This window comes from Saccopteryx leptura, chromosome 2 (genome assembly GCF_036850995.1).
Source record: "Saccopteryx leptura isolate mSacLep1 chromosome 2, mSacLep1_pri_phased_curated, whole genome shotgun sequence".
In the NCBI taxonomy this organism is placed as follows: Eukaryota; Metazoa; Chordata; class Mammalia; order Chiroptera; family Emballonuridae; genus Saccopteryx; species Saccopteryx leptura.
In genome coordinates, this window is record NC_089504.1 from 231,526,063 (window position 1) to 231,552,699 (window position 26,637).

A 26,637-nucleotide genomic window follows, 5' to 3' on the forward strand; every position below is an offset into this window, starting at 1 on the left:
GCAGTTTGACCCGTCTCCCTAAGCCACCCCAGGTTCTGTCCTTGCGTTTAAAGGGGTAAGGTCCCACAGCCGGAGGGTGGGCCGGGAAGCCGGGGAGCAGCAGTTCTGAGGAAGCAAGCTGGCCCTCTCCTTCCCTCCAAATCACGCGGAACTGGCTGACGTGGCCCTGGAAGAGGGGACAGCCCGGGTCCTGTGGTCAGGGAGCCTATTTATACTGACTGGGCCATGTTGCAAGCTTTTCCTGCTGGCAACAGAGACGTCACTGGGCGCTGATCTCACCAGAAACGCTGACGCATCTTCTCTTCACGCTGCGTTCAAATGAGCAGCCAGGCCTCCTCACTCGGGGGCCACTACGTGTCCTCCTGGGCATTACTGCCCCCTCCCACCTCGCTCTGGAGTCTCCCCCAGAGGCCCTACACCTTGCAGCCCTCCAACTACACCCTCTTCTTGTAAGCTGGGCTGAATGGTGTCCCTCTAATGCATACATTGGTTGAAGTCCAACCCCCCAGTGCCCCAGCCTGCGAATATATTTGGAGATGAGGTCTTCAAAGAGCTGATTAAGGTGAAATGAGGTCATCGGGTGGGCCCTAATGCAATATGACTGGTGTCCTTATAAGAAGAGGAGATTAGGACATAGACACACACAGAGACTGAGGGAGGATTGTGTGAGGAGACAAGGAGAAGGTGGCCGTCTGCAAATCAAGTAGAGAGGCTGCAGGATGAAATCAACCTTGCCGACACCTTGACCTCAGACTTCCAGCTCCAGGACTGTGAGGAAACATACTTCTGTTATATATAAGCCGCCCAGTCTGTGGTGTTTTGGTATGGCACCCCAAGCAAAGCAGTACGTGAGCCCTTCTTGCCTTGGTAGCCCTGGTCCCTGGGGCCTGCGCAGGCACTTGAACGAGCCACGTGTTCAGAGAGTGGTTTTTCAAATTCAAGAATTCTGATTTGAATTCCCCACTCCTCTTAAATGTTATCGTGCATCATGTCTCTGGGCCTTGGAGGCCTCTTCGTACCGAGGAAACAACTGGCCTCCCTGGATCACGGGGAAGGGAGGATGATCTTAAAGCACATGCCTGGAAGGTGGAGATTGGTCAGCAATAGCTGAGAGGGTTCAGAAGCTCTCCAGACAGACCTGGCCCCGGACCCAGGCCCTGAGCTTGTCTGAATTTCAATTTCCTCATTAAAAGGAGCCGACGCACCCCTGCCCAGCAGCTCCCCTTCACGGGGCTGTTGCACAAGGAGCTCAGGGATGTGAAATGAAGAAGGACTCCGCTTGGCATGGGCGCAGGAAGCAGCCTTGCGGGGGTGGGCACCGAAATGAAGAATTTAGCGGAAGCAACATTCTCAAGAGGAGAACCTAGAACTGGCCCTGGGGGTGTGGTGACAGTGGGGTGATTGGGCATGGTGTGGTGAGCGTCATGCTGAGGTGCCAGGGAGTGGGTGGGGGGTGAGGAGCCGCCTCCTGGGCATGGCAGTGTGTCTGATTTTGCTCACTGCTGGAACCTCAGCATCCGGGAGCGGCTGGCACAAAACAGGGCCAAAATTTGTTGAATGAATTAAGGATTAATGATGCTCATCTCTACAAAGGGGACAGCAAGTAGGAACAGCTGTGGTCATGATGGATGCCAGGGGTGGGGACAGACAGGAGAGCATCTAACCATGGCCACCTCGGCTTCCTTAGTCCAGGGGCCAGGGGCAGCTGGAGTAGCTCAGGCCTCCCTGGTAGCCCCCAGGGGCCCCACTCTGGCTTTCCAGCCTTCTAACACCCTCCTTCCTGCAAGGATCCTGCGGGCACTGGGCAGTGACCTTCTTCCAGGCCTGGTAAATGCTCGAGGGCCACCAGGCCAGGCCTGCGGGCCTGGGCCAGCCCCTCCATCTCCTTATTTGCCCTCACCTGGGCCTCAGTTTACCCATGGTGAAGTAGCTGGTTGACTAGGCAGGCATTGTCTCCAGGGCCTCTTCTTTCTGACGTTCAGAGATCTGTGAGACACAGAGGACCAACCCATGATCACTATCTTTCAGAGAAAGTGAAACCTGGTCCCCAACCGTCACCACAGTGACTCCCCCTCCCCGGTTTCCCCTCTGAGCTCATCGCTTCCCCATCTCCTCCACTCCCCACCCCATGATATTGCCCCCTCCCCTTCACAGCTAGTACTTGGAATTAGACTTTCATCTTTCTTCCTTCAAAGAACTTTTGCGTTTTATGTCCATGACGGCAGCAGCCCTGTGAGGTGGGCCGGGAAATGCTTTTCAAATCCTCATTTTTCGGGGGGTGGGGGACTCTGAGGCCCAGAGAGGTCAAGCAACTTGCCTCAGGTCACACAGCATGTCCTGTTTCTCTTGCTCCAAGCACTTGGTTCTCTCCAGAGGACCATGTCTGTGGAGAAAGAGCCTGGCTGCAGCAATGGGCCCGGGCTGCTTGTGTGCAAGGTGCATGGTGCGGTGAAAGAGAAGCCTAGAGCCCTCCTGGGGGCCGCAGGTCCTGGGGCCAGAGCCACAATCTCGGGGCTGCCAGCCTGGGTCTGGCTCTGTGCCCAGAGCCCAGTGGTTTCCGCTCACAGATGTCCCAACAGCCCTAGCAGGAGGGCGGGAAGGGCACTCAAGAAGGAAGATGTCTTGCCCCCTCAGCCCCAAACCACAATGACCTGTGGGGCCCATGGCTTCTGAACCAAGACTGACCTGCGGGCCACCGAGGGGCCTGGCTGGCAGACTTTTCCCTGTGTCCTGGGCACAGTGCCTTGCCGATAGCACAGACCCCTTGCTCTCCATCCACCCCGGGAAGCTGAGGCTGCGGTTTGCATCATCCTTGGGCGTGGGGCTGACCTCGAAGAACGAATTCGAAGAAAACAGGAGGAGGAGCAGGCATGCCACTGTGCCCAGCGCCCATTGGCCGCCCGTGGAAACTTTGGTTTTTGGGGTCATGTTCCCAGAAGGCCTGCCCTCCCCCCTCCCCCTCCCCACCCACCTCACGAGGTGTTGGCCAATCGCTCTGGCGGGCAATAAAGTGGCTGTCAGCCCGCAGGGATCCCAGCCGGGAGGTGTCATCCCCAACAGGCACAGGCCAGAGCTTGGACACCCAGCATGTGGGCACAGCTTATGAGGAGGACGCTGCTCAGTAAGTACTTCCTTCCTCCCCACTGGCACCCACTTCTCTGAACCGCGGGTGCCGGCGGGGAGCAGGGGTACCCTCTGTCCTCCGGGAGAACCAGGCACTGGGCAGAAGGATGCTGAGGCAGAAAGAGAGCCAGGAGGTCAGGCAAAGAGAGGGGGTCCACTGAGAACACAGCATCTTCACAGGGTTGAGAAGGGGTATCCAGGAGGACTTCCAGGGGGAGGTAATGTCGAGGCAACTCAGGGAGCCAGGAAGTGAGGGAAGAGGTCAGATTGGGAGAGAGGCTGGGGAAGCAGGAAGGAGGTGGGAGTGTGCTGGGTAGAGGAAGCTAAGCAGAAAAGTAGTGCAATGTCTGGAAGGGCCTTCTGCCTTGATTTACAGGGTCTGGAATGAATAGACAGTCAGCCAGGCCCAGGGGCCACACGATCACACAGCACACATAGCCACACCCACATGACATGGTGACACACACACAGAGCCAAGTGACATCATCCAGAGCCCTCAATCTCACCAACCTGGGAACCCCCACATGCAGCCTGGGGCCCCCACGGAGGATGGGGCACAACTGCTCCCTGACAGCCTCACACAGACCTGGCTGCACACCAGGCAGAAGCCCTGGTCCCATAGGGACACTCAGGAGATACCTGGGGAGGCAGGGCGGGTGCCTGGTGGTCGCTGCGCCTGGGTGCCCAGCCCCGCCACCCTCCCCAGCAGTGTCTTCCCCAAGGGGCCGGATGGTTCTTAGGAAGGGAACATGGTGTCATTGCCTTCCGGGCCATTGCACCACAGGTCCCTTCCGACCACGTGGTTGCTGGTGGGGGGGGAGTTGAGCGGTAACTGTGCCCGGCCCCCCAGAACACCCCGACAGGCTCACAGCATCCCTGTGGGCCTGACAGGAGTGGCCACTTACGGAGAAAGGAGGAAGGCTCAAGGCTGGGGGTCAGGCCAGCCTTGTGTAACTTGAGCAACACTTCTTCAGCTCCTTGGCTTTCCTGTCAGTAAAATGGGGTCTGTCACAGGGGGCCCAGGGTCCTGTGACAATAGCTAATTTTAGCCTGAAGGTCTTGCCAAGAGCAGCCCCACCTGGGCCACCCCATGTCAGTTCCTGAGGTTGGCAGGCCTGGGAGCTCCGGCCAGACCCTGCAGCCTCCTCTCAAAGGCCTACTCAGTGAATCACAGCTGCTGCTTCAGGGGCTGGATTAGGACACCCTGGACAGGTGGCAGGGGCCCCAGCAGGTGCTCCTGGGTGATGGGCTGCGCCCTCTGAGCACCCTCCCCTCCGAAAGCTGCCCGCCTAGGGCTCCTCATCTCAGTGAGCTGACACTCCTTTTTCCTGCCCCAGGTCTGATCCTCAGACTCCTGTTCCTGAACCCAGTGGCCACGGGCAACTGCTTGGGCCATGGCCAACAACTCCTCATTCAGCTCCAGAAGCAGGCGGACCTCATGCAGAAAACCAGCATGCTCCTGGACCCCTATGTGAGCGCCCAGACCCTGGTGACATCTGAGTCTCAGAGAATTTCGGGGTTAGGGCAGGAGTGAGCCCCAGAGAAGATCAGGCCCAAGGCCCACTCGCTCAGCCCCCACATCCAAGGCCTAACCCTGAGACAATACAGCTTCTCTAGCTCAGTGTGCCTGGACTGTGAGCCCAGCCACATCACCTCAGTGCCTGCCTTTGTCCATGCTTAGTGCACACATGCTACACACCTTGTCTGGGCCACGGATGTGCAGCAAGGAACGAAAAAGTGCTGCCTTCCTGAAGCTCATAGTCACCTCCCACTGACACTCCCTACACCACAATCACTGCCTGTGCAGTCACCCCACCAGGCCCCCTGCATCTCTCTGGCCCTACCTGCAGTGCTGGGGAGTCCTCTCTGTTCTTGGGCCTCCGTTTCTGGATCTACACAATGGGCAGACTATACAGGGGGTGGATGAGGTCGAGCATTTCAAAGCTGATAAAACAGACTTGCCTCTGTGTGTGTGTGTGTGTGTGTGTGTGTGTGTGTGTGTTGGGAGCTCCAGCACTCACCCTGATTCTCCTCCACCGTCCCCAGATCAAAGTGCAAGGCCTTGACAAGCTTAATCTGAGAGAACACTGTCAAGAGCACTCCGGGGTCTTTCCCGAAGAGCCTGCCCTGCAGGGGCTCAGCAAGATGGGCTTCCTGCAGACCCTCAACACCACACTGGACCTCGTCCTACAGAGACTGACTGCTTTCCAGCAGGACACCCCTAAAGACAAAACCTTGGAGACTGCGAGGAGCTATATTTCTGGGATCAAGAACAACATCCACTGCATGGCCCAGCTGCTTCGAGGCTCCTCAGAGATGGCTGAACCCGTGCGGGCCGGGCTGGGCACCTCGCCACCTCCCACCCCCACCTCAGACACCTTTAAACGCAAGTTGGAGGGCTGCCAGTTCCTACACGGCTACCACTGCTTCATGCGCTCAGTGAGGCAGGTCTTCCTCAAGTGGGAGGGGGTCCCAACCCAGAGGAGCTGGAGACGCAGTCCCCGCCAGACCCTACAGAAGGGAGCTCGCTGGGTGCCACCCTCCATGAAGGGCAAGAGACTAGTGCCCAGGGGGCATCTGCCCAGGTAGCCTTGGGGGCCCCTCAGCAGGTGAAGGATCAGCAGGTGCCCTCAGGACGATGCCTCCCTGGGGTCTCCAAACCTGCTCCCCACTTCTTGGAAGTGCACTTTAAGGGATGAGAGCTGGGTAGGCTCCTTTACCTCCTCTGGGGCTGGGAAGGATAGGATCAGACCATGTGTCTCCCCAGCCCTGAGTTCTCCAGACCCAGTGGGGTGGTTGGGTCAGGCCACATGGGGCCAACTTTCCATTGATTCAGGGGTCTGATGACACAAGCTGACTCACGGCCAGACGGACTGCCCCCCCCGACTCTGCTCCCCGGAGGCCGGCCGGCTCTTCCCTCTCATGACTTGCAGAGCTGCTGCCCCCAGACTTCCTCCTTTCCGTGGTGGCCTGGTTCCGAGGGGGAGGTCAGGGCCTGAGCTGTCCTCTTATGCCTCATCGCCAATCTCAGGCCAGACACCTGGACATCTGGGTGACCTCACTTCAGGCAGCTATGACAGGGGAAGAGTGTACTGGAAGAAGCACTGACCTGGAGGAGGTCCAAGGAAAGAGGCTCAGACTCAGCTTGGTCCCTAACTCACAGTGTGGCCTCAGGCAGGCCACTTTACCTCTCTGGACCTCAGTTTTGTCTTTTTGGACCAAAGGGGTTGGGGACCTTGTAAAGCCCTCTATGTCTGTCATCTGCTGGGACTCACTGACACAGGGTAGATTTCGGATTCTTTTCACAAATTGGGACACGCAGTGCAAATGGACGGGGGTGCAGACTGAGTTCTTTGCAGGAGACCTCCAAGGGCCTGGAAGCTCCCGCCTTGGGTTCTGGCTGCTGACTGCTCCCCCTGGTGGTGGATCTTGAAATTTTCCCATGTTGAAACCATTGTCCTCCTGATGGGTTCCGGGCCAATTTCTTGGAAGGACATAATTAATTTATCGGTTTTTTTTTTTATATCAGTTCCTATCTGTTTTTTTTCCTTTTATTTATGAGGCTTATTTATAATGTGTATTTAATGTTAATATTGTGCTAACATATATTTAAAATTTGCCTGGTTTCTAAAGCCCCTGTGTCTCTCTGTTGCTTTGTGGGAGAGGATTTGGGGGAGGCTGGCCTCTGGGAGAGGGGTGGTCCCTAGACTGCAAGGCCGTGTCTACCCCCTGAGGACTGGGCTGGAGCTCCTTGCCCTACCCAGAAAGGGAAGTCTCATTCTCCAGTCTGACTGTGGGGGCGTCTCAAACACAAAGAGTTTGTTATGTCTGAACAGGTCTCCCCTGAGACGCTGGGGACTAGGGGTGTCGGGGTTTGGGAGCACGTGGGGAGGGATGCAGGCCGGAGTGTCTGGGTTCCTCTGGCCCCTGTGGGTGTGTGGCTGGGATATGTGTGCTGATGCGAGTTGCATGACATGAACAAGATAATAACAGATCCTGCCTCAGACATAGCTTGTGACCTGGTATATATCTGAAACTGCTCCCTGAAGGGCCCCAGGGGGTGGGAAGTCATTCTTTCCCCCAGAAAACTGAGCTGCCTCCCAATGCTCGAGGCCCCACCTTAGGAGAGGCACCTACAGGCCGATGGATGATGTGCTAAGGCAGAAGCTACAAACGAAAGCCTATGAACTTGACCTGGATCAGTCCCTGGCTACTCCTAGTTCCTGGGATTGGGGCCAAAGGTGGGAACAGGACTTAATATCAGAGGTGGGGGAGAGCCCCATGTGGGACTCTTTCCAGTAGCTATGATCCACGTGGTAGATGAGAAGACTCAGGCTCAGAGAGTTTGAGTCACCTGCCCACGTCCTCAAAGCAATTTACTGAGGGGAACACATTTGAATTCAAGTTGATTAGATGCCAGAACTGGAACATCTTCCTGTTACCCTTCAGCCTCTATAACTGCTGACAATTTCACGAGGCCCTGAAGGCACAGAGCTCCCAGGTGAGGGGGCAGACAGACAATAGACAAGCGAAAATACTAACAGGAGCCTCTGACATTGTAGTACAAGCCAGCAAAAATAAAGCAGGGTGATGTAATAGAGAGTGCGAGATGTGGGTGGTCGGGGTGGCGTCTGGGAGAGGTGACATCCACTCTGTAGCCTAACGGATACAGCTGCCTCCAAGTGGCATAGTGAAGGCAAAGGCTCTGAGCATTCAAGGATCAGCGTTATCAAACAGGGCCAGAGAGAGGAAGCACCTTGCTCAAGGTCACAGTCACAGCATAGGGCTTGGGCTAGAACTTTCAGCCCATGACTCCCAACCAGCAGTCTTCCTGAGCAGCTTACCAAAGCATTCCAGGCTATTTACCAAGTACCCAGTAAGGGTTCTCTCCTGCCCCCACTGCACTCCCCTTTCACTCCAGCTCCTGCCACACTGGCCACCTTTGGGTTGCTGAAATGCCCAGGGCTCTCTCCTCCTACAAAGCCTCTGCTTATGCTGATTCTTCTGTCTGGAATGCTGTTCCTTGTTCTCTTTGTGAGTGTATCTTCAACAGTTCTGCCCTAGAGCCCATGGTCTGGGTCCAGCAACTTGGTTATTTGTTCTCTCAGAACTGCCCCATCAGGGGTCCTTACCAGTATGGCGTTTACATAACCATCCACTTCTCTCACTAGGCTGGAGCTACCAACGATGGAAACCTGCTACCCTCTGCTCTGTCCCAGCATCCGGCACAGTGGCCACACCCAGGAGGAGTGTGCCAGGCAGTCTGGCCGAGCCAGGTGCCACCCAGGTGCTCCCAACAGCACGGGGCCTCTTTTTTCCCTGCCTCAGCATGGGGTTGGGGGGCTTTCCTCGGGCTGGGCTGCTGAGAAGTTGTGGGTGGAAGGTGGCAGACACTGAAAGCCAGGCACGCTCGGGCAGCTGGCACTGCGGTGGGTGTGCGGTTGCCGTGGAGAGGGCAGAGGTTGGTCTGCGGAGGAAGAACTGGGAAGCCCAGGGTGGCTGCCCCCCACCTCTGGCTGGGCCCCTTGCCAGCCTCCAACTCTGTGGATAAGCCCTTGGGGCTGGCTTTGAGCTGGAGTAGCACCCACCTCGCAGGAAGCAGATCAAGGATCTCCAGACTCTGGGGTGGCGGTCTCGGGGATCCTGCTGGTGAGAATTGGTCACCTCCACCTTGTCTCCTGATGAGGCTACAGCTGCAGGAGTACCTGAACCGCCTCCAGCCTGGTTTTCTCTAAGCCCAGAACAACAGAGCCAGCTGCCAAGAACACATGGGTACCTCAAGGCCAAACTCACCCACCAACCTCACACCTTTCTGCTTCTTATTTGTCCCCACTGAAGTTCCAGAACCCCAAGCCATCCCCTTCTCTGCCCTCAGCCTCTTCTCTCCCCCCATCGATCACCTATATCCCATCTCTCCCTACCACCAGCCAGGTCCTGGCTCCCTGGACACGGTCTAAAATCTCACTGTCATATCTCCTGCTTACAAACCTTCAATGACTCCCTTCTGTTCAAATGCTGGTGGCATCAATTTCAAATTCCTCATCGCAGCATACCAGGCCCCTGTTCTCAGGTCCAGCCAACTCTGCCAGCTCATATCAGCACTCTCAGCTGGCCCCCAACTCATCTGGGCATCCTGACCTCCCCAATGCCTGCCTTTCCCCCTCTCCACCCCTCCTACCGCCCACCCAGAGGGGTCATGATTCCCTTATCCAGAGGGGCGTGTGGGGCTTCTCTGGGCTGTGGGCAGCATGCGGGGTGTGTGTGTGTGTATGTGTCACATCTGGAGGCAGAACGACCCCTCTCTGATCACCCTCTTCCCACTACAGCACCCACTGCTCTGAGATAGGGGTTCTCCTGACCATCTGCTGCGACAGGCAGCTAAGTGGCAGCTCTAATAATCGCTTTTGTGCTACAGAGTGAGTTGATCCCCCCACGAGGCATGTTTTCCCTGGAGTGGAGATACACCATGAGCCTGAAAAGAGCATATGCTCCACACAACGGCTCATGTGAAGGGACAAAGTAGCCATGGGCCATGGGTGAGCCGACACAGGCTAGGAAGACAAAGGAGTCCTCCTGTGACCCTGCTGCTGGAATCACTCTAAGCCACGTTTTCTTTTTCAAGTATTCAGGGTGACAGTCACAGCCCCTCAGTCAATGCTACTGGCAGCCCGCGGAGGGAAAGTTCCCCAGGCCAGAGGGCCCAGAGGCAGGGGAAAGGCAGGGCAAGGTAAGGATGGGGTCCTGGCACTTACTGTCTATCTATATAACACACTCACCACCTACAAATGGCAGAGCCAGGTCTTTGGCTTCTATACCCTTATCTACTTCGTAGTCCAGCAGTTCTAATGTGACCCCCCCACACACCTTTTCTCATGGGATAAAGAAGTGCTTGAAAGTTAAGCAAAATAAGTTTAAACCTCAGCCCTCTGCCCTTAAGCTGTGTAACCTCCCAGGCTGGGCCTCAACTTTCCCCTCTGCACAGTGGGTTAACGTGGACCACCTCCAGGCTGTGACAGACTTGCTGAGAGACAACACCACACACACACACACACACACACACACACACACACACACACACACACACACAGGGCTAGATCGGCACTCACAAGCTGTCATTGAGCAGGTGCACAAGCAACAGTCTCTTTCTTTATTTTCTCTCATTTTCCCTTTTCTTTGGTTTTCTTTCTTCACAGCTCTTGTTCCTGTCCCCCTGCACCCCTCCCACCCACCCCCACACTAGGCTCAGAACCCGAAGTGTTGACAGAACCCCTTTTCCACGCTGAGGGAAGGGTCACAGTCCACAGTCAGAGTGGGGAGGCCCTCAGCAAGGCCAGCCCCACTCCCTGCTTCCTGGGGCGTCCCCGAGGGCTGGGCTCAGGGAGGGGCGAAGGTCTCGGCAGGAGGGGGTTGGGCAGGTGGGGCACTGGAGGAGGGCCGACCAGACGGGTCAGGTGGCTCCAGGGTTCTGAGGTGGGTGCCAGGGCAGGGAGTGTGTCTTGGAAAGGCCCTGTGTCCAGGGGGGTGGCTGCAGCCCTGTGACTCTTCTGGGGACAGGGACAAGGGAGCATGGCCCTGGTGCACACGGCCTGTGGCAGGTCTGAGTCAAAATACCTAAGGCCGACCCTGGCCGGTCATGCGGAGGGCTGCCCAGTCATCGCCTTATGCCGGCCTGGGTCACCCAGAAGGGCTGGGCGCGGCCCAGTCAGCTGTGACTCAGGTCCCAGCAGCCTTGCCACGCAGCACCAGGCAGGGGCTTGAGGCACAGGGACGCCCCCCTCCCCACCACTGGCCCCAGTTCTCTCAGCCACTCTGAAGACCCTGCCTCACCTGTGTCAGGTGCAGCCTGGCCAGGAACCTGGGATTCTCTGGTCCTGTGGCCCCCCGGCCTTTCATCTGGGGGGTGGGGTAGAAGTGGGGGGAGCCTCAGAGCCACCCGGCCCTTGACGGGAAGTCAAGTGGGGGGCGGGGTAACGAGCTGTCTCCAGAGAAGTTTCAGCAGGAGAGGGAAGCAGAGGGGGCCCTGGCCCCGAAGACGAAGACGACAGTGTCCCACTGAAGATCTGGCACTCACTCACCCTGCAAGACGCTGGAGTGTCCTGTGCTGGCGCAGACCACGGTAGGCTTCCCTGATGGGGAAGGGCCAGGGGGTAGATGCCAGCCACCAAATTTATCCTCAGCAGGACAAGCATTACCTCCTCCCTCCTGTGTCTAGGAGGTACCTGGTGGCCCACACAATTCTCCGGGTGTCAGTCCCCCCATCTGTGTAATGGGTATGATAGGACGTGCCCTGCACATCTCTCTGAGGATGTTGAGGTGAAGAAGACAGACTAGATGTGAAAGTGTCAGGTGGACATGTGAGGGGTTAAAGATCATCTTGGGGTTAAAGGGCAGAGGAGGGAGAACAGGATGGGGAGGGCAGAATCCTGGCATTGCGTGATCCTGCAGAAGTCACACCCCTAGGGGTACTGATTCCTGAATTCCCAAGGGACCTTTAAGTTCCCTTCTCCGCAGATGAAAATGGGGCAGGCAAAGGGTCCCTGTCCCTCCAGGAGAGGCTGCGGTGGGTCATAGGGTGGCACCTTCTGCCTGTGCTTTGGGGAGAAGGGTTATGATGGCTTTTACCAAAGTGAAGTTCCTCAGGGGAGGTTCTGGGGTGTGTGATCAGTCAAGGTCACGGCCCCTTCATTTTTGACCTTGGGCTAGCCAAGGACTCAGCCACTCTGTGCTTCCCTTACTCTGAAAGATGAGCCCAATTGTGGAAGCACCAGCTCAGGAGTCATGGCGAGGTAGAAGGAAAAACGTAAGTCTGCACAGAGCTTGGAACCTGAGATGGGGCACCAATAACCTTAGAAGGGACTGGACCCCAATCTTATCAACAGTTCCCGAGAACTGGGGAGAGGCTTCTGGGAGGGCGGAGACACTGTCCCCAGGGCCAGTTCTGGCGGAAACTAGGTGGTCCTGGGGCCTGAGGTTGGTGGGAGGGGGCAGGGGCGTCTCTTCTACCCCTTTTCCTCCACCCAGAACTCCAGCCGGAACCCAGGCAATTGCCCCCAATCCGAGCCCAGTGCTCGTGGTCCTGGCGCCCCCTAGTGGCTGGTCTTTACGGCTTCCCCTCACCCCCACCTTTTCCCCAGGAGGTGCTAGGCATTGCGGAGACTCTTCCAGATACCTCAGTTGTGCCCCTTAACCCCGTCTTGGACAATGGCCCTTGTCCACCTTCCATTCCAAGCCTTAGGCATCCCTGCCCACTTCCTCAATCTCCAAATCCTGACCCACAGAGCTCTGGAGGAGGCAGTGGCCAAAATAAACCGGCCTGGAGCGGTTGGTGTTGAGGCCATGGCTCCTGCTGCCCGATAGGCAGTGGGGGGCGCTGCAGTCCGCAGCTTGGAGCTGAGCTAAGTTTCTGGGCACTGGAGTGCGCAGGGCAGTCAGCCCTGGACCTGGTCCTCACTCCTGTAGGACCCAGTTTTCCAGGGTGCCTGCAAGGCTTTCTCTATTCTGGACAACCCACAGCACAGTCCACTCCTTGAAGAGCCTTTTCTAGCTCTTTCAAGACTAATGGCCTTCTCTAAGCCCGTTTTACAGACGGGGAAACTGAGACTCCAAGAAGCTCCTTTCCGGAATTCTCATAGTCAATCAGGCTGAAACCCAGGGTTCTTGACTTCCTGTCTAGGAGTACACAAGAGTCAAGCAGCTTACATTACATTACCGGTCCTTGGGCCATTTGGTACCGGTCCGCAGAGAAAGAATAAATAACTTTCATTATTTCTGTTTTATTTATATTTAAGTCTGAACGATGTTTTATTTTTTTAAAATGACCAGATTCCCTCTGTTACATCGGTCTAAGACTCACTCTTGACACTTGTCTCGGTCACGTGATACATTTATCCGCCCCACCCTAAAGGCCGGTCCATGAAAATATTTTCTGACATTAAACCGATCCGTGGCTCAAAAAAGGTTGGGGACCACTAGCTTACATGCTGTTTTGGGATGTGCTACTAATATGCTGTGTTACCTTTGAAACGTGACTTTCCCTATCTGGGCCCCACTTGTGAAGCTGTAATAGCGCAGGTAATAATATCACTAACTTAGTGCCTGCCAGGGCTTTCCAGAGGGCATTGCTAACTTCACAGGTTGATAAGATTGTGTCCCATTTTGTAGAGGTGGGAAATGAGCAGCAATGAGGTCACCTGTCTGAGGTCCACAGCTTATAAATGGCAGCTAGGACGGGACCAGAGGCCTGGCTGATGGCAGAGCTTATCTAGCACCCTTTCCCCTCCCCCAGCCTCATCTTGCCAGCTTTTCCCCTTTACAACTGGGGACACTGAGGCCAGCAGAGGCCAGATGGTCTCTAAGTTCCCCCCAGCTGACATCACTTCAGTGGGTAGGTCGGTTCTTGGAGGAGACCCTTAGGGTGGGGAACCACAGGCCACTGTCCTCCTTCCATGAGAGTCTGCTGCTGCCAGCCTGCTGCCCAGAGTAGACTTGGGGGAGACACAGCCACTGAGGGGCTTGCATGGAATGCTGGCTGTCCAGACAGCCCACGGTGATCCCAGGGACAGCCCTGGTTCCACCCAGAAAGGGAGGAAGCGGAAACGGGGTCCAGGGTGGGGCAGGGTGGAGGAGGCTGGCTGGGCAGCAGATCAGAGCAGGATTGTGTCATGGAGTCCTATGGCTGATAAGCAGCTGAGTGGCCGGCCCAGGCCGAAGGAGGGGCTCCCCAGGGGCGGGTCACCCTTGGGACCCCCGTTCCCTCTGCTGCCAGTGAGCCCCACCAGGCTGCCCACACCACACTTGACTTCCTGGCTCCCGATTTTGGGAGGCTGCGGAGGCGTGGATGGAGAGCTGACTTCGTTACACCCTGTGAGACCTAGAACAAATCATTCTACTCTCTGAGCCTCAGTTTCCATGTCTGTAAAGCATGGATTAAAATGCCTCCCTTGGAGATGAGAGTTAGGACTGGAGACAACAGGGGGCTCTATCAAGTACTTTGTAATGATTTGCTTTGGGGGTTGTGGGTGTGAGAGAGGTTCATGAAGGACTTGGGGGTTGGCAGAATGCCAGCCACATGCCCCAGAAAGGCTGGGAAGCAGGTTGAAGTGGCACAAGGGTGTGGGGTTGAGGGACACAGGCTTCATACCCAGGTTGCCTGAAGGATGCAGGGGGAGGCCTGGCTGTCTCTTCCCAGCTCTCCACAAGCTGCTCTCCTACCTGGTCCCATCTCTCCCCTCCCCTTCCAGTCTCCTGACTTCAGGGAGCTTATCCTTTCTTCTCTTCCCAGGGAAGAGGATGGTCCAACCACAACCTCACCCCTTCTACCCTCCTCACCCATTGGGATGGGACCCATCTTCTCTTTGCATCTTGTCATCTCCCACCCACCATCGTCAAAACATTTCCTCAGTCCCTGCAACACTGAGGGACAGTTTGGGGAGAGGGTTGGCTGCCTCCCTGACATCATCTCTGGGGTAGAGTCGGGGTGGCCCCAGTGAGCTTGACTCGAGGCGGGAGGTGGGGGTGGGAGGCTGGGCCCCACCTTGGTGCCGGCCAGTTTCAGGCTGAGTGGGTCTGTGGGGCTGCTTCCTGTTCTGTTTATTGCCTCTGAGTTCAGGAAATCATTGAGTGAAACATCCTCCCCCATCCACTGCCCCGAGATTATTTAATAGGAACCGAGCTGTGGTCTCTCTCTTTTGGAAAATCCAGTGGGAGAAGGAAGCTGTCAGCTCAGCTCTGACATCAGCTTTGTCCCTGGGCCAAGAATCAGGGTGGCCAGGGCGAGGGGGGGGGGGCTGGGGCGGGGTGGGGAGGAAACCAGCTGCTGGTGGCCCCTGTGACGTGAGGCTGCCACACGATTCCCAGGGGCGGGGGCTGGAGGGTAAGGAGCAGGGATCATTGGAGACACACACAGGGGCACGCGCGCGCACACATGCGCACACATGCACAGGGTCATACTTCCACATTTGTGCCCAGAGACTCTTACCACGCACAGACTTGCACAGATATGGTGTCAGACACTCTGGTACAGGAGTCACAACGGTCACACAATCATGTGGAGGGCTTGCAAATCAGGCAGAGGTATGCACGCTCCAGCTTTCTCCCAGCCAACACAGGTAAACAGAACAGCACAGGCACACATAAGCACACACACTGGGCCGAACACAACTGAACACAGACACGCAAGCACAAACGGCCCTTACCACACATGCACATACATGTAGATGCCCTTTCAGGCCCAGAGAGACAGACAGGCCCATGGGGAGGGAGCTCAGTGGGGGCTCCCAGACACAGGCTGGACCTCTGGGCCTCGGGCTCCCACTGCCCTCACTGAGACTGAGGGGCTCCCATGTGAGGCCTCACCCGGTGGAGCAGGGAAAGGAGGGAGCCCAGGGAGTCTGAGGCCACAAAAGGGGGTGGACAATGAGAGGCTGGGCCTTGGGAGGGCCTTTGTCCCTGCACAAGCTGATGCCAGGTCCCCGCCCCCACTTGCACCGTGAGCACCTGCCTGCCCCACCCTGCCCGCAGAACCTCCTGCCCATTCCTGAGCTGCAAGGGATGGCAGCTGAGGTGCCAGTCGGGAGCCCGATGCTGACAACAGCTGGGTGACCTTAGGCAAGTCACTCCTCAGTCCCTCAGGGCCTGGATTTCATCATCGATACCAGGGGCGCACATACGTTCTGACCGCGACCCACAGTTAGAAACACATTGCACCTGGTAACCAGAGGATGATGCACACGCTGACACATACAGACAACGGAAAGGAAAACTTTGTGGAACAGAGCTTGCCCTCACTCCAGGCGATGCCGGGTGATTTTGCGATTCAATTTCCTCTTCAAAAGTGCTGGTGGCAACCCTCTAAATGGAATCAATGATCCGATAAGAGGCAGAGACCCACAATGTGAAAATATCGCTCTCTACGTTGGCCTGCAACGGTTTCCAGCTAGTTTGAGATCCAGGGAAAGCCTGGAGGAGATCACAGTGCTTGTGGCAGAGGCAAAAATGCCATATCCATTATGTGCTGATGAATGAACAGGGAGGAGAGCAACCCATTCTACAGATGGAAATGTTAAAGGCACAGCATGCAACAAATGAATGGCCCTTGGAGCCAAACCTCTGGTCAGTGATTGGAGCTCCATGTGCTGCTGCTTTCTGTGAAGTTTCTATTAGAACTGGAAAAAAAAATGCAGTCACTTTGATTCACCTCTAGGGGGTTGATTCCTAATGCAGAACCACTCAGGAAATAAATGTCAGGGTAGTGCTGGGGGCAGTTGGCAGGCCAGGGCAGCTTCTGGAACTTCCTTGGCCCCAGGGGGTATAACTGGTCCCTGCTGGATATTTGATGAGGTGAGGGTGAGACAGGGCCAGGGCCTGTAGAGCCCCAAAGATGGGCTGGGCTCTCCAAGGCCCCAAGGTGGGAAATATTGTTAATCCCTTTGCTAAGACTCTGAGAGGCTGCCTGATCCCCTAGGACTATACCATGCTCTGTGTACTGAGAGCACCCAGGAGCCCTCCCTGGCTGAACTCTCAGACCACAGGTGTTGCACCGACCCCTGGACCCAAGCCCTTCCCGTGGTCACCCAAAGCCCCGGTTAGAATGGCTATCATGTGTTAGGCACTTTATCTGCCCTTCCTATTTAACATCCTCACGACAGCCTCATGAGGCCACACTACAGCAGTCCCCGCTTTCAGAGGGGAAATCAAGGCCCAGAGAGAAGGAGTCAGTTGCTCCAGGTCACACCATTGGTCAGTGGTGTGGGCAGGGATTTGAATCCAGGTTTACCTGGCTCTAAGCCACATCCTTACCCACGAGCACCAGCACCAGCCTACCTCAAAGTTGACTTGCAAAGCTGAGTCAGGGGCCACAGGAAAGTCCACGAGAGGGTGTGGATGTTTCCATGGTGCTGTGAGGTGGGGGTGAGGGGGCCACAGGCGTAGTTCCACCTTCATTTCTCGAGTGCTAAATAATGAGGTGCTTTTGCCTTTTGGGCCAAGATGCCCATCTTCCAGGGCTGTGCCAGGAATTCCCGAGCTTCTCTCCTGTTCTCTGGCTGCCCCTTACCAGCACTGGTCTAGCCCCAGGGCTCTGGCCCCAACTTCCTCCCCCTGGGCCATCTGACTCCCCTATGCTCATTTCCCAGGTGAGAACTTCAAGGCAGGGGCTGGGTTTGAGCTGAGGGCTGAGAGCAGCTGATGGTTGGGTTTTCAGAGAACCGAGACCTGAGGCAGGCACAGGAAGGGGACGGTGAAGAAAGGATGGGGACAGCCTGGGCAGTGGGGCTTGCCCGGAGTGCTCAGTTTCTGGGTCACTGGTCCTGGGGAATTCCCCGGTGCCCAGAGAGCTGCTTACCTGGTGACTAACTGCTGCTGGCTGCCCACACAGGATGCCTGACTGTCAGGGTACCTCCCTGCCACCTTTCTGCCAATGGCCACTGCCACACTGCCATCTCCCTTGAGTGCCCTGGGGGTCAGGAAAGAGACAGACAGACAGGCAGGGGGCTGGCCCCCGCCCCCACACCCTTTAGGGCTCCACAGGGGGCGGCTGGTGATTCAAGCCCCTCTGAGCTGAGCTATGTCTCCTTCCTTCTCAGATGGGGCCTGGGGGTGATTCAGCTCCTGGGGGCGGTGAGGTCGGGTCAGCTACTGTCCTCAGCTCAGGCCTGGGGGGGTGGGGCTGGTCAGGGGCCAGGATGGGACATGGGGGGAGAGTGAGCCCACTGCCATGCCAGCCCCACACACAACCCATTGATTTTTCTGAGGCACCCCTGAAACTGGAGGCTATGATGCTGTCTTGCCTCCAATATACAGTATCTCAAAAGAGGGTGGACAGGCCTTCTCCTGCCCGCTTTTCCCTCTCAGCCTTGCAGTGCACCGAAGTTTCCTGGGGATAACAACCCCTATTTCAAAGGGAGGTGGTAAGGACCAATGCTGGTGTGTAGAGAGGCCTTGCTAGGTGCACAGAACGGCACTGAGCCCTGAGCCCTCACAGCAGACCCATGGTGTAGGTAGGTACCATAATTCCCATTTTACAGAAGAAGACACTGAGACCAGGAGGCAACCACTTCCCCAAAGTCACCCAGTTCATAACTGGCAGAGCCAAACTTCCAAGCCAGCTGTGACTGAGGCCAAAGTCCACGCTTCAAACCACCAGCCTCCACACCTCTCCATGACTGATTTGGCACAGACGGCTTTTGGAAATTATAAAATGCTTTTAAAAAATATTTAGCATCTACTTTGGTATAACCTGAGTCAGATGCTGTCAAGAGTACAAATGAGTATCAGACCCCATCCATGTCCTCAAAGAGTGGGGAATAAGACCTATCCCCACTTGAAGGACAGTGGGCAGCCCTTGGCTGACTCAGCCTGTCTGGGCGGTGGGAGGCCTGGAAGAAGTGGCCTTTAGTGCCCCTAGTTCTTCTTCTGATGTGAGGTGCTGGCACTGCTGTGGCCTGCAAGCCGGGGGCCTGGGTTCTAGACTCCTCTCTACTGTTAACTCACTCTGCGGCCCTGGACAAGTACTTCACCTCTCTGAGCCTCAGTTTCCCTACCTGAAAAATAAACCATCTCTGACATTCTAGGAGAGGCTCATGGGTGAGAATCAGCAGAAAAGGGGGGACTGTGGTGGCGGTGTGCTCCGAAGTGTGTAGGAGAAAGAGCCTTGAAGGGCCCTGGAAAGACCCCAGGCCGGTGCGTGGGCTCACTTTCTGGAGAAGAGAGATGAGCAAGTGGACGGCACAGCCACCTGGTGACGGCCACCCAAGGCTCTAACTCAGCACCCCCCTGCGCAGGCTGAGGGGGCCCCATGTGGGCCCTGACTGTCCCCCTCACCCTGAGGCCAGTCAAATCCCCAGCAGGCCCAGTGTGCAGGAGCAGGACAGGCTGGGGATGAGGTCACAGCTGGAAGGGGCCTGGCTGGGGCTGCCACTCCAGGGTGGGGCCTGGGGTCACGACCCTGGGAGAAGGCAGCCAAGAAGGGAGGATGCCTTCCGTGAGGAAGCTGGGGAAAACACACACACACACAGCAGTGTAGGGAGGGAGGGGAGAAAACAAACTCCAGGAGACCAAAGCTGGCCTGGAGCGCAGCCTGGGCTGCCGATTCCTGGGGACCGACGCCACGTTGCAGGCGGTTCACGGCCTGGCGTCTCCAAGACCCTCTCCAGCCTCGCCCCCAGAGGCCCAGTGCTGGTGGTGCCTGGACATGGACAGGAGAGGGAGGCTGGGCCTGGGGTGCCGAGGGGCCCACAGCACGTGGGGAGCACGGACCAAAACAGGTACCGTGAGGGGGGAAACTGAGGCAGGGAGGGGGGCCAGTCAGGACAGGGTTTTAGTGTCTCCTAGACTCTGCCCCCACTTCCTGTTTCCTATGGGGTGGGGCTGGGGTTCTACAGTGATTATGGGTGATTATAGGGCTGATGCGGGGTGGAGGGGCAGAGGGCCGTGCAAGGCCCTAGAAGTCCACATGGAAGGATGCAGGGGAGGGACTGGCCAGGATAGTGGTAGGACAGGGTGGCAGATGGCCCCAGGAAAACCAGGACATCTAGTAGGAGACTCAAGCAGGGAAACAAAGGGATCCCTAGGTGGGGCTCAGTGGGGTGCTGGTCAGATGAATTTAGGATCCATGTCAAAAGAGCCAGGCCGAGTCAGGAGACAGGGGTCTGAGAGTGTATGAGGCTGGAGGCTTATCCAGAGTTTATGTGCTCCAAGTGTTCAGGCTGTTGTGCAAGAGAGGCTGGGGGGGGGGGGTTGTGAGAAGAGGGAGGTGAGCTGGGATGTCCTGGGCCAGGGGGTTGGCTGAGCCAGGCTGGGGTTGGTGGGCATCCTGGTGCTGTGCTGACCACAGAGCAGGTGCATGGGAGCGGCATGTGCAAGGTGGTGCCTCCCATGATCCCCCTCCCAAGGGAGACCCAAAGTATGGAGGGCAGGGAACAGGAAGGAGGGCTGCCCTGGCTCTACCAGCCTACACCCCGCTGGGAAGAGCCAGGTGGGACTGGCAGTTTTATTGCCCCACATTCCAGGTCCCCGGAGCATGGGGGAAGCCAGTTTGGATGGGGCAGGGTGTGTGTATGAGGTGGGGCAGGAACAGCAGCAGGCTCTAGGGCCCGTCCTGGCACGGTGAGGGAAGCGGGCCCGGCTGGGCAATTCTGAGATGTGGCAGGAAGCAGGAGTGGGGGGCATGCATGGAGATTAGGAGAGGGCCAGGAAGAGAGCACTGGGGCCAGGGAAAGGCTGTGGGGTCCCTGGCCTTGGAAAACCAACTCTCCTGCTTTGTTTTCTGGTCAGAGTCCGGTGGGAGGGCTGTGGTGGGGTCTCATTTCCAAATGAGACATCTCCTGGGATAAGGGGTGCCCCTAGCAACTTATGGGACAATGTAGCCCCAGATATCTGTTCTCTGGACAATGCTCCCCACCTCAATATTTATTTATTTATGTTGATTCTATTGGGGTGATATTAGTAAATAGAATTGTATAGGTTTCAGGTATAATAATACATTATCTGTATATTGTATTGTGTAGTCATCATCCCAAGTCCCCACCTCATTTTTTAAAATTGCTCTTTATAAGAGAGGAGTCCCTATGCTCATTTTGCTTTAGTCCCCACCATTCTTTCCTGCCCTTCTTCACTCATTTAGGAATCTCCATGACCATGATAGCATTTGTGACCCTACCTTAGAGATTCTAGAAGCACCTTTGGGGGGACCACCATCATTCTCTGAGGATCTAAGGGGCTTCGAAGACAGGTCTGGGAGAGGCAAACTATTTCTGCTCTTCTTAGCATCCCGAGGAGGAGACCTGAGTCTGATTTGCTAAGTCCCTCCAGGTCTCTGCCTCAGGTGTGCTTCCAGAATAGAAATGCTGGGTTACATTTGAAGGGGACATCTGAAGGAGACAGCGGGGTTACAAAGAGTTTAGGTAAACTCCAGAAACGCAACACCTTCCCAGAAGTTCCTCCCCAGGCTGCCCCCAAACGACCCAGACACAGCCATTTCCCACCCCCATCTTCTCAGCCCCCTCCCCAACCTCACAAGTACCTGTAGTCAGCAACGCAAGCTCACTGATGGTGGTCAGGAGGCCTGGCCCTGTGGGACATCGGGCAAATGTTCCCTTTGGAGCTCCACTTTGCCCAGTGGCAGTGGGCAGGTTGAAGGAGACTACCTATGAGGTGGCTTCCAGTGCCCACATTTAGTTCCGCTTTATTACTGTCTAAAGTCCAGGCCGGGTGCCAGCCCCTCTTCCTGGAGCCTTCTTCTCAGTCAAGCCCCAGCCTGCCTCCTGACCACTGTCCCCCAAAACCCCAAACCAGGGGGCCACAGGTGCCGGCCTCCATCTGCTTGCTTAGTTTCAAGCCACCTCCCCAAACCCAGGTGAGTCAGGGCTGTCTGGGGCGCCCACTACCCCGGGGACCCTGATGACTCGACCTGGGGACCCTCCTCCCCTTCCTCATCTTCAGGGCAAGCCACTGAGAAAACCACAGGGTGTTTTGTGGAAGAGTTCATTATAATTTTATCAATCAAATTCTTAGAAGAGGGAAAAAGTCTGCTCTCCCCACCCTCCCCCCTCACTCCCCCCCCTTCACTCTCACTTTCTTCCATTCATAATTTCCTATGATGCACCTCAAACAACTTCCTGGACGGGGATCCCTGCTAAATATAGCCGTTTCTCTCTGTCTTACAACACAGGCTCCAGTATATAAATCAGGCAAATTCCCCATTTGAGCATGAACCTCTGAAAACTGCCGGCATCTAAGGTCTCCTCCAAGGCCCTCTGGAGTCCAGCCCATAATGAAGGTCTTGGCAGCAGGTAAATCCACCCGCCCCGCGCTGGCCTCCGCGCCCTGCTGCGAGCGCAGCGGCAACTTGGGGCTCTTGGCGATCGCGAACGGGACACCCACCCGCCGCTGACACACGGACGCTTGGGGCGCCCGAGCAGCCGGCCCAGCCGCTGGAGGCGCTGGGTGACGGTCCGGGGAGAGTGCAGGCACATGGTCCCAGCACCGCACGACTAGCTCGCCCGCCTCGGGGCCAGCAGGTTGGCGGACAAGGGAGAGGGCTCCGCAGCCTTCCTCCACCTCCTGCTCCTGCTCCTCCTCCTCCTCCTCAATCCTGCCACTCTCCCGTGCTGCCCTTCCCGCTTTGCTGTCTCCTGGATTCACCCTCCCTCTTTTCTTTCTTTCTGTCTTTCCGCTTTCTCTTTTCCAACTGCGTCCCGGACTGTTCCCTGGGAGGGGCGCCGGCCGCCGAGCAGCTTGCAAACTCTGGCTGGGACGGGAGCAGGTGCCGCTTCCATCTGCTAGTACCTGAAAAGCTGCGCTCTGTGCTAGGTGAGCTGGGGCTCGGGGGTTCCCTAGCCATCCCGGGGGACTCAGCATTGCCTGGAGATGCTAGGAGGAATAGGGGACCTGGAAAAGTGAAGTTGAGGCTGTCGCTGTCCCAGCAGGGGGGACCCCAGCAGGAAGCTCCCGTTCCTCCCCTCTCCCCAGTCTCATTGGTCTGTTGACCCCAGCCCTTGCTGCTGAGCCACTTGGAAAGGCCCCTCTAAGGGGACCTAAGTGGAAGGGGGGAAACAGCCTCTGGGGGAGGGGCAATCCAGGACGGGCCCCAACAGCTCCCAGTTCTCTTGTCACCTTTCACTTTCTTTCCTTCCCCGCCCACCTGTCTACCTGCGACCTTTTCCCTTTTCTGGTTGCACCATTTCCTCTTCCTCCCCAAGGCTCTGGGAGCCTCTGGGACCCCTGGATCCTCCTTGTCCTAACCCAGGGCAGGGGACCAGGAATAGTAGACAAGAAGGGGAGGGCATGGAGATGAGGAGCTGTGCAGAGGTGGGGGACAGAAAGCTTTGAATGATGGTTTGAGGATGGAGGAGGGAGCAGAGCCACAGAACTGGATGCAGTTGAGGGTCCTAGTAGGGGAGTAGCCACACTGGAGAAGGGTAGAGATAGGAGAGATGGGGAAGGAGAGAGGGGGCAGAATTAGGGGACAAATGGCCAAGGGAGCCAGGATCATGTGACAGGTTTGGGAGGGATAAGTGGGTTAGCCGAGAACCTATGAAACAATGCTTAGGAATCTGGACCATCCTGGGAGATGGGAAGATAAGAGCCTTTCTTTTTTTTTCAGACCCCCTGGGTCTGGGCCCTGTGCCTTCCGGTGAGAGGGCCAGGAGACTCAGGGGCTTTTGCCTTCCTGAGGAAAAGGGCTGGATAGTTGGTGTCATTCTGGACCCAGCTTGCAACTGGTGAGGACAGCTCGTGTCCTGCCTCTTTGCTCCTTTTCTCAGGGAAAAGCTGGGAGAGATAAGAAGGTGGAGAGATGCAGAGCTAGAAAGTTAGAGATCTGGAGAGAGGGAGGCAGAGAGAAACAGAGGCAGTGACGTGGTGAACGCTAGACATGGCCAAGCCAGAGGAAGATAGAGCTGGGGGCTGAGGAACACCCTCTGCCATGAGCCCCCTTACCCACCCCCCACACCCCGGCTCATGACTTCTTGCTTGTTCCCAGGAGTCATGCCCCTGCTGCTGGTTCTGCACTGGAAACACGGGGCAGGGAGCCCCCTTCCCATCACTCCTGCCAACGCTACCTTTGTCACACGCCACCCATGTCATAGCAACCTCATGAGCCAGATCAAGAACCAACTGGCCCAGCTCAACAGCAGCGCCAATGCTCTCTTCATTCTCTATGTAAGTCACCCCCAGGTAACGAGGGGGATAGGAGGGTGGAAAGGTGTTTGCTGCACTGACCTGGGCTGGCAGGGCCGGTGAGGGAAGGGACCCTTTTGTAGCTGGAAGGAAAGAATGGGCGGGCCTTGGTTCAACCACACCAGACTCCCACAGCTTCTGCCCCACCCCCAGCCCAGGCTTGGAGACTGGAAGTCACTTTCCCAGGGTGCCAGAGCAGGGAGAGATGGGAGTCTCCACCACGTGGAGTCAGAGGCCAATGAGAGACAAGGGAGAGAGGTAGTGCAGTGAACGGGGAGGTACTGCTGGGAGAGACAGTGGCTGTGGGTGTTTGGGGGTGCAGAGCCCCCAGGAAGACAGTGAGCTCAGTGGGTGAAAGGGCAAGTGTGTGATGCACCTCCTCTCTGTGAGACATGGCATTTTCCTTTCTGTCCTTATGTGGCCCTGGTGAGGAGGATCATGATGATGATGACATAACTTTTGTGGTATAGGCTTTGCTTCTTTACCAAGTGGATTCATACCCATGATTACTTCTGGCTCTCATAATAACCCTGAGATGCCTATTGGACAAGTAGTTGGGTCCCTATGCCATAGGTGGGAAACAGGTCTGAGGGCTTGCCCAGAGGGTTGGTGACAGGGTAGAACACCTGTCCCTGACTCCCTTGTCACCTCTCTTCTACCCTTCTGCCCCTCAGTACACAGCCCAGGGGGAGCCGTTCCCCAACAACTTGGACAAGCTTTGTGGCCCCAACGTGACAGACTTCCCGCCCTTCCATGCCAACGGCACGGAGAAGGCCCGGCTGGTGGAGTTGTACCGCATCATCGCCTACCTTGGTGCCTCCCTGGGCAACATCACACGAGATCAGAAGACCCTCAATCCTAACGCCGCCAGCCTGCACAGCAAGCTGAACGCCACCTCAGACATCATGCGGGGCCTCCTCAGCAACGTGCTCTGCCGCCTGTACAGCAGGTACCATGTGGCCCACGTGGAGGTGGCCTATGGACCCGACACCTCAAACAAGGATGTCTTCCAGAAGAAGAAGCTGGGCTGTCAGCTCCTGGGGAAGTATAAGCAGGTCATCGCTGTGCTGGCCCAGGCCTTCTCCTAGACAGGAATTCTTGAAGAATGCAATGACCCAAGATCTTAGACTCAGGTGGCTCTCAAACTGTGGCCAGAACCCAAAGCATCACCAAACCCAAGTGCAGGCTGCTGGCAGACCCTGAAGGGTTCCTGGCCAGTCCACTCCCCTCCAAGGAGGACTGTGATGAAACCGAGCAGATCAAAACTCCCATATAGGCAGGGCCTATATACAGTGCCAGCTGGAAGAAGGTGCCCCTTCCTCTGGGAGACTGCAACCAGGCACCGGGGTGTGAGGCTGCTGAGGGGAATGTGGGCTGGACTTCTGCCCCCACCTGTCCCCTCAGCCGGGCCTTCGTGTCCAAACTGAACAAGTTATCAACGGCGATCCTGACCACAGGGCAAGACAGCAGGGGTTGGGGGAATTGCCTGGCCCCCACAGAATGACCACCATCAGTGCTTTTGCTGCCCCTGAGGTAGACTTGGAAAGTTTGGTTGAGGCAGGCCAGAGGGGCTGGGACCCCAAAGGACTCCTCAGCCTCTGGAAGTGTGGTGAGTGGAAGTTAGAGAAGGGAGCTCTGATTTGAGATGCTGCCTGCTCTTGAGCATGATTGGAGGACTCAGGCCTAGCAACTGTTAGGCAGAAGGTTCCAGAAGGAGGTTACTGGCATTCAGGGTCCTAGGGAGGCAGAGAAGCCACTTTCAGGCCTGGGAAGGAAGATGCTGGAAGGAAGAGGGGCCCTTACAGCCTTGACAGGCTCTCCTTCCTCTTCCCTGCGGTCCTTCCTGCAGCCCGGGATGGCTGGAGCCTGGTGGCTGGAGGTGGGTATGTGGAGGTGAGCAGGTGGCAAGGTCAGTGAGGAAGTTCTGAAGGGACCCAGGATCTTTCCTCTGGGTGAGAGCCTGTAAGAGAGGGGACAGACGGGGTAGTTCAGAGGTGCAACTCACATCCAAGGCCTATGGAGGTCTCGTGAGGTCACACAAAGGTACTTGAGTGGGACAGAGGCCATCTCTGGTCCCCAGAGTAAGGGGACAGCAGAACTTGAGGTCAGGGTCTCAGGGAAGCCTGAGATCCAAGAGTGCTGTGTGTCCAACCCAGCACAATTATCTATTTATTATGATGCCCTATTTATATTAACTTATTGGTGCTTTAAATGGCAAAGTTAATTTCCCTTTCCCTGTTTGCTACCCAACAGAAATAATATGATGGTTCCTTCTTTAGGGGCCAGGACCAGGCCTTAGCAGGGTTTGGTCTAGAAGTCAAAGATGTTACAAGTAGGATAAGCCTTATGGGTGAAGCTCAGAGAAGGGTCAGGATCTGAGACAACTGGTCAGCCTGGTGGGAGGGCGGGGAACCTAGCTCCACCCCCACCCCAACTGTGACTTGCTTTGGGGGTATCAGGATCCTGGCTGCAAGGGAAGCTGGGGGGGGGCTTTGTGAAGTGACTGGAGTGGGCTTTTCCCAGGGATGCCCTGTTGCTTGGCTCCAGGGCGTCACTCAGTAATTCCAAGGTTCCTTCTGGAATTGTGCTGAGAGGGACAGTGGGCAGGGCAGCCCTGGTGGCCCATCCTGCTGCTGTTTCCTTGTCCCCACGCTGTCTGCCTCTAGACAGCGGTGAGGAGCCTTGGAACAGTCCTGACCCAGCACCCAGCATGCTCGCACACAGCAGGGAAGCGCCTTCTCTGGTGGCCCGAACACCCACAGAGGACAAGAGGGCCTGGCTGGACCTCAGGGAGCTGGGGCAGTGCAGGGAGGAGCCCCCTGCTCCGGAGAGGACAGG

The 26,637-nt window shown here is 56.6% G+C and overlaps 3 protein-coding genes across 7 annotated transcripts; 2 read left to right on the plus strand and 1 right to left on the minus strand.

Annotated features, from left to right (window-relative positions):
* Positions 1 to 1,395: 1,395 nt before the first annotated feature.
* Positions 1,396 to 11,427, minus strand: LOC136395548 (uncharacterized). Its single transcript, XM_066370537.1, has 6 exons — positions 11,199 to 11,427; positions 4,029 to 4,110; positions 2,972 to 3,233; positions 2,686 to 2,829; positions 1,917 to 1,986; positions 1,396 to 1,527 (listed from the first exon to the last, which is right to left on the minus strand). The coding sequence occupies exons 1-6, from the start codon at positions 11,310 to 11,312 to the stop codon at positions 1,423 to 1,425; spliced, it is 777 nt and encodes a 258-aa protein (XP_066226634.1). The 5' UTR covers positions 11,313 to 11,427; the 3' UTR covers positions 1,396 to 1,422.
* OSM (oncostatin M) lies at positions 3,048 to 5,712 on the plus strand. Its single transcript, XM_066370538.1, has 3 exons — positions 3,048 to 3,121; positions 4,461 to 4,594; positions 5,170 to 5,712. The coding sequence occupies exons 1-3, from the start codon at positions 3,088 to 3,090 to the stop codon at positions 5,710 to 5,712; spliced, it is 711 nt and encodes a 236-aa protein (XP_066226635.1). The 5' UTR covers positions 3,048 to 3,087.
* Positions 10,581 to 26,637, plus strand: LIF (LIF interleukin 6 family cytokine). Of its 5 annotated transcripts, none has more exons than XM_066370539.1 (4): positions 10,581 to 11,239; positions 21,791 to 21,911; positions 23,603 to 23,781; positions 24,474 to 26,637. In XM_066370539.1, the coding sequence occupies exons 2-4, from the start codon at positions 21,893 to 21,895 to the stop codon at positions 24,885 to 24,887; spliced, it is 612 nt and encodes a 203-aa protein (XP_066226636.1). In that variant the 5' UTR covers positions 10,581 to 11,239; positions 21,791 to 21,892; the 3' UTR covers positions 24,888 to 26,637. The 5 variants fall into 5 exon arrangements, with proteins under 5 accessions (XP_066226636.1, XP_066226637.1, XP_066226638.1 ...); XM_066370540.1 differs by lacking the exon at positions 10,581 to 11,239 and adding an exon at positions 19,220 to 19,385; XM_066370541.1 differs by lacking the exon at positions 10,581 to 11,239 and adding an exon at positions 21,358 to 21,475.